This window comes from Agrilus planipennis, unplaced genomic scaffold, assembly GCF_000699045.2.
Source record: "Agrilus planipennis isolate EAB-ADULT unplaced genomic scaffold, Apla_2.0 scaffold135, whole genome shotgun sequence".
In the NCBI taxonomy this organism is placed as follows: Eukaryota; Metazoa; Arthropoda; class Insecta; order Coleoptera; family Buprestidae; genus Agrilus; species Agrilus planipennis.
The window spans coordinates 306,800-313,254 of NW_020438876.1; the positions used below are offsets into that span (position 1 = coordinate 306,800).

The following is a 6,455-nucleotide window of genomic DNA, read 5'->3' on the forward strand; positions in this document are numbered from 1 at the left end:
TATTATTATCGTTACTAAATTAAATAATATGTTGTAAATTCTTAAAAAATACAATTAGATTAACTAAAAATATACAAAATGGTATAAAACCATCGCCTTGTGTTAATTGAAAACGTAATTATGTGTTTTTTTTCTCTAAAATTTGCCCAATTTATCAGTAAATGTTGATAAAAATGCTCGAGATGCCATGCGAGACGGTACACAAGGGCCTAGAAACTCTAGTAATAAAGAATTACTCTGAACACTCTCTTTATATTCCTCAAGGGTTATTTTACCGTCTCTATGTAGTTCCATTTTTGCTTGAATAAGGTCCACCAAGTCCTAAAATCGCGTTTAATTAATTTTTCACGTTTTAACTGCCCGAAAAATAATTAAACAAAAACAGGACGTTTTTGTCCTTGTAGAAGCGCATCAGACGAATTTAAAGATCTTACTCGGATAATATCATCACTATCTTCATCTAAATTTCTAGTGAAGACTGTCCCTTTGAGATTTCGGAACATAACATCCCTACGGATAGTGGCGTCTACAGTCGTGACAACATAACACTACAAAAGTATCGTCATTAATATAACTAATGACTTCTTTACAAATAAATTACTGTCGTCAAATGAATAATTTAGTTATGAACTGATGCTATCCTTGCTCGGATCCACTAGAGTCGAAATCTAGCATCGGAGATGGAAAGACCTTTGAAGAAGTACACCACTCGTGCTAGCGAAACGTTAGGAAACAACTTCATTCAACGACGACCTTTAGATCCGAATCAAGACAGCATGAGTTCACCAATCGACCGCGAAAGTCATTACCAATATCTCAATTTAGTTATGGTTTTATACCTTGTAGCAAAATTTAATTTTTTCTTCAAAAGTCCCTTTCAGAAAAAGTGCCATTACCCTGATAAATTCTTCGAGTTTAACGTAAGGACCGATTGACTTGCACGCAGTGGCGGTAACTCGGAAAACAGAAAGAGAATCCGTTAAATCCAACGCGCTATGAAGTAGCTCCTGAAATTGGATTTTAGTCATTGCCTTTTTCTCTGCAATTTTCATGTGTTTGTAATAAATTATCACTAGACTGTCCAACTCTTGTCTGTCTAATGGCAACTCTTTGGCTAATCTCCGTAATAATTTCGAATATTTCTGTCTAAATCGTAATTCTTCATTCGCTCCTAGGGTTACGTCTAAATGCATACCAACCGTACACATTTTGTTGATAATTGAATAAGATTCAAGTAGTTTATTTTAATTATTAAGAGATAAGAACACTTATGACAATATTATGTACATATAAATCAGTTTCATGTGTTTCTTTGATTTTTGAACTGTAATAATATGGGAGATTTTTGACTGATTTACCCCACTGTAACTCATTATAAACTATTTTTACTACTGATACTGTATTATGTATGTACTATTCTTAGAAAATAAGAATTAAGTAAATTCCTTTCAGGTATTTAATTTATTTCAGTGGTTAGTAATTATTGTACAGTAATAGTAATATTAGATAATAGTTTAACTGATTAAAATCAAAATCTTCCCCGATGTTCAGTAAACGTGGTTAAAAAGCTTGTACAGCTAAACGGGAAGGTAAACGAGGGCCTAAACATTGCAAAAATAACCGATTGTTTTCAACAGATTGTTTGTAATCTTGCAGATCAACTTTCGAATCTCTATCTATATCCAATTTCTTCATGAATATCTCCAGCAAATCCTATTACACTTAAAAATAAAACTAATTTAAGGAACCATCTTTTAAAAAATTAATTCGATATTAACTGAAGACGAGGTACGTTTAAAAATAGCTACATTTTTGGTTTTCCTGTACGCCAATTATGTTCTAAACTTCTTAAACTACTTCCTCGCTGTCTTCTTCACCGTTTGGTACAAGCACTGAATTACTCATCAAATGAAACATTACATCCTTGTTTATTCGATCTTCAAAACTGTAACTTGCATAACACTATGTTATACCTTTAAATTCCTCTATCTAGCTACCATTTAACTAAATACATACAAATTACCGAGAAAAATATAACGACAATGTAAGGTGAGAGAGATAATTTATTATGTTCTGCTCAAAGTACATAACGTGGACAACAGTTATCAATATACGTCATATTAGTAGAGGTCTTCATTATTATACGGAATTTTATCTAATTGCAAATTGTGACAAAAACGTAGGTGCAACATGAACGGGAGAATTATACGAGTGTCTTGATCAAAAGAATTAGATATTTTGGCCAAAATATACAATAAGGCCAGAAGATTCAAATATAACATCGGCAGAAGACTAAATCTACTAGATATGTAAATCATATAAGCCCAAGAATTATACGTTATAGTCAAATCTACACTCTACATTATGAGTAAAAGACTTGAACTGGTCGTCTAAACGTAGGACATAATAAAGATCTTTATTATTGTAGGTAGATTGTACTCAAGCGAAGATAAAAAAGCACATTGTGAATAGAGAAATTATCCGCTGTGGTGCTCAGTGTCTTAACCGAAAGAATTGGCCGTTGTGGTCAAAATATGTAACATGACTAAAAGATTTATATGTCGTGGCTAAAATCGACATCGATGACAGAAAAGTTTTAAGCTAAGGTAGACCTGCATATGTCATGTTAACAGAAGAATTATTCGTTATGGTCAAACTGTACACATTACAAAAGGAGAAAAAAGCTAGAACTTGTGGTTTACCCTTACAATGGACATTATCTTTGAACAGTAATTGTGTTAGGTGGAATATAGTCCATAATATATACAGTTACAGAATTATGATGTAATACGTTGTAATCCAACAGAATTATTTTTAAATAAAGGTGTGTTTCTTGTAATTAGTTACCTTATAACAATACTCTAGTTTTTCATAAAAAGTGCCCCTTAAGAAAAGTACAATAATTCTAACAAAATCTTCGACATAAATATAGATACCCGCAGTTAAAAATGGATAATTTGAATGTACCCCAACACTGCGTTAGCATCTTTAAGGCAAAATGTTTTAAACATTGTTTAAAATACAATAATCAAATCAAAAAAGCCCCGAAAAAAAACCCTCGGAAGAAAATACCCTGGAAAAATGCCCCCGGAAAAAACGCCCCTTTGGAAAAAATCACCAAAAATTTATTCTAAACGTTATCATATGATTTAAAAAATAACTAAGTTGTATTTCTTGATGATAATAACGTTCAATAGACAGTATGAGTTCTAATTAATTATCAGCCTAATTTGTTTTATTTTTGCTAACATCTGTAAGGATAATATTATATTGAGGGTTGACTTCACAACAACTATTTTATTAATTATTAATTTAAACACTACTATTATTACAGGCTACGATAAAAAACTTGTTTAAAGTATATGAGAACAAATGTTTAAAACATTTTAAACTGTTTATTTTGCATATTTCATAGAAATAATTGTTTCTAATTTCAACGCTGCTCCGTGGATAAAAAATAACAAAAGCAATAAATGTGAATTACCTAAATGTGTAATTTTACATCGGCATTTTAAATATTGTTTACCACATAAAATTCTGTATTCTCACATCGAACATACTAGAGCCTGTTTTTCATCAATGTCAGAGGAAAGTCAAAGAGATAAATGAATTTGTACAAACAACAACGCCGTGAGCCAATCACAATGGGCAAGTTTTTATAAAAGTGGCGTAATCCTTTCTATGCACCGTCTATTTTTACATTTTAAGTAATAAAATCAGAAAGTTTGTTACCTGCATAAATACCTATAAACTGTATCATTTTAAATATAATTCAATTTTAATAATAGTTTATACATTTTCACTCAAAAGAAGAACTAGAAAGACAAAGCGATATTCGTAATTTATTTTAGATATTATGAAAAGCAAAAGTTTAATTAGAATACAGTGAATAATTAAAATTTTTATTATCCATAATTTGTTTTAAAGGATTTTAAAAACAGTAATACATTCAATAATAATTAATAACCATCTTTGGCTTTTTGTACACATATAAATATGCAGATATACAAAAATAAGTTTTGTGGTGTGTTGATAAAAAAAGCATTTGCATTACGATCAAAATATATCAAGCCTTTTGTCTGATTTTTAAAAGCTGCCTCCTGATTTATGGTATGATTTATTTATGCCAGGATCTATGTAAATTCAATTTAAGTTTAAAGCGTGAAACGAAAGCTTTGCTACTAGAAAATAAATTTTACCGTTCGATATTTTGGTCGGGAACAATTTTTCATCCCTTACAGAACAAGAATTACATGTATGTACATATCTATGTACATTCCTGCTTTTGCAAATCATGCAATTTATATTACACTAAGAATTCAAATCAAAAACACCATCTACATACTATGTATATACACCTAAGTACATATGCTAAAGCTTAGGTGTTTAAAAACCTTTACTTTCCTGCGCTTTTGCGCTTTGAAAGTATTTAAACTATTAAAACTATTATTAATGATTCAACAACTCACTTACCATTATTCTCTTTCGATGTAATATTAATGTAAGTATTTCTAATCACACTACACTATTAAATTGTCTCTATCACCAAACGCGCACTCACGTACTCGGAACCGAAAAAGTAATAAACAATTATCCTTTCTTTAAAATAGTTATTATTAATCACTATTCACTAGAACAGAACGAAAACGACGGCGACGCGACGCTCAAATTCTCGAACGTAGGTATAATATGCGAATACGTATAATCATAACAATCTCCGACACGCGAATGCCTGTACTTTCTATTTTTAACGTATTTGCAGAGGGGGGGTTTGTTATCAACAGTGCTTTTTAGTTTATTGCACTTGTTTCATAGAAGACGAGCTTTCTCATAACATCTTACATACAAGGCGCAGTCGGAAAGATTCTGGACAAATTACATTACAGTAATTATATAATGATTTATATATTGAATAGATCCGATCTTTACTTAATGAAAATTCATATATAATAAATTAAGTACCTATTTACAAGGAAATAGAGTGAATATTACAAACACAACTAATTTTCTTTACGTAAACTAATAAATATATATTGAATAAAGAACATCAGTCTGAAGTTAACATGTGGATTTTACCAAAAAGTTTATAAAAGACAAACTAAATTTTCAAAAATGATTAACAGAACATCAAAACAGTTGTTTAATATTAAATATGATATTTTACTCTACTCCTGCTTCTTCTTCCAAGAAAGAATTTCATTCATTCTAAACTTTTTCCTAGACTTCAAAGAAAATTATTTCGCTCAATATTTAATTTCATTTCATTGTAAATTGTATAAGTTACAAATAATTCCACGGGTTTGGGAAATAAGTTTTATTGAGTGAGTAGTCTACAATTTACTTAAAAACCTCTTTGATTGGTCATTTACAGAATTGTACAATAATAATTTTATAAATACTTATAAAAACAGAAGAAGACCGGGTAAATCCAAATAAGAGCATATGATTATGATGATGATGATGATATTAAAACAGCTATCCACAGCCGCTCTTGACGTGGCAGTATTGCAGCTTGACACAATATTGGTCTAATTCAAGAAGACCAGAAATAGGAGTAAAAACTTAATCAGAACTGAATGGGTCAATTTTTGAAATTGAAAAGAAAACGTTTGAAGAGCCCCGTCCCTCTAGTCCCGCTTTGGGACAGGTAGTTACTCCCAACTGTCTCAGAAAACACGAAACATAAGTAAAGTATCACCTCCTTGCCCATGCAAATGAGATACGCACTACCTTATAGCGCAGCGGGTAATCGAGAACAAATTGATGACGTTGTGTAACTCGCGTCGTAGTTTATACTCCTATCTCTACCTTTCTTGGTCTAATTAATGGCAAGTAAATTATCTCAATTCCAACTATTATGAACAGTAAATGTCCTAATAACGTTCGTAACAAAGATAAGTACATCCTCTACTTACTCTTAGCTCATTTTACGTCTCAATTTGAGCTAAAAACGAAACATGCGAATCTCCTTTTGTTTGCCTATTTTTTGGTAACTTTCATAGCAACAATATCAACTTTTTTTAACCAATGAAAGAAATAAAGTTGAACAAATGAAAATTCAACTGCGCATTCCGTACAGGTAAACTTTTTAATTTGGAAGAAGATCTGTCATATTAAAAGCTAACTTTCTAACAACTTTACAATTATGTGACTGTAACCTTTACGAAATTAATTCCATGTGACCGCTTCAAACATTAACTTAACTTTCAGAATTACTATAAAATACCACCTTTAATTTATTCATGGTGGAAAATGCATAAAATTTTATTTGTACGAAAATCGTCATAATTAGTTTTTTTTAAATATTCAAACATAAGACACTGAATATCTTTTTGTATGTAATTTTGGGATAGAATTTTTATAATTATCGTAATAAAATGTAACATACTGCGACGAAAAGTTAGTAGCACATATCTATTAGGTATATACATAACAAATTTCTATTCTTTGTTGTA

The 6,455-nt window shown here is 30.6% G+C and overlaps 2 protein-coding genes across 2 annotated transcripts in view; both read right to left on the reverse strand.

Moving 5' to 3' along the window:
* The window catches only part of LOC108738619 (acid sphingomyelinase-like phosphodiesterase 3b), a 231,299-nt gene extending 226,095 nt beyond the window's left edge, over nucleotides 1-5,204 (reverse strand). Inside the window, exons 1-2 of the mRNA XM_025981270.1 lie at nucleotides 5,170-5,204; nucleotides 4,474-4,511 (exon numbers count right to left, since the gene is read on the reverse strand). Of these exons, the coding sequence (XP_025837055.1) occupies nucleotides 4,474-4,511; nucleotides 5,170-5,204 (73 nt within the window). The remainder of the gene's footprint in view (nucleotides 1-4,473; nucleotides 4,512-5,169) is intronic.
* On the reverse strand, nucleotides 21-1,293 carry LOC108738635 (EF-hand calcium-binding domain-containing protein 1-like). Its single transcript, XM_018472138.2, has 3 exons — nucleotides 840-1,293; nucleotides 435-548; nucleotides 21-321 (listed from the first exon to the last, which is right to left on the reverse strand). Exons 1-3 carry the CDS (start codon nucleotides 1,206-1,208, stop codon nucleotides 136-138), a joined length of 669 nt encoding a protein of 222 aa, XP_018327640.1. The 5' UTR covers nucleotides 1,209-1,293; the 3' UTR covers nucleotides 21-135.
* Nucleotides 5,205-6,455: the final 1,251 nt, after the last annotated feature.

What these genes read in the sequence shown, in the direction of transcription:
- LOC108738635 (XM_018472138.2), bottom strand. Translation starts at nt 1,208, where the DNA reads ATGTGTACGGTTGGTATGCATTTAGACGTAACCCTAGGAGCGAATGAA. An exon ending in AAATTAAATTTTGCTACAAG is followed by an intron (nt 549 to 839) that starts GTATAAAACCAT and finishes ATACTTTTGTAG; the next exon opens with TGTTATGTTGTCACGACTGT. An exon ending in ATAGTGATGATATTATCCGA is followed by an intron (nt 322 to 434) that starts GTAAGATCTTTA and finishes ACGCGATTTTAG; the next exon opens with GACTTGGTGGACCTTATTCA.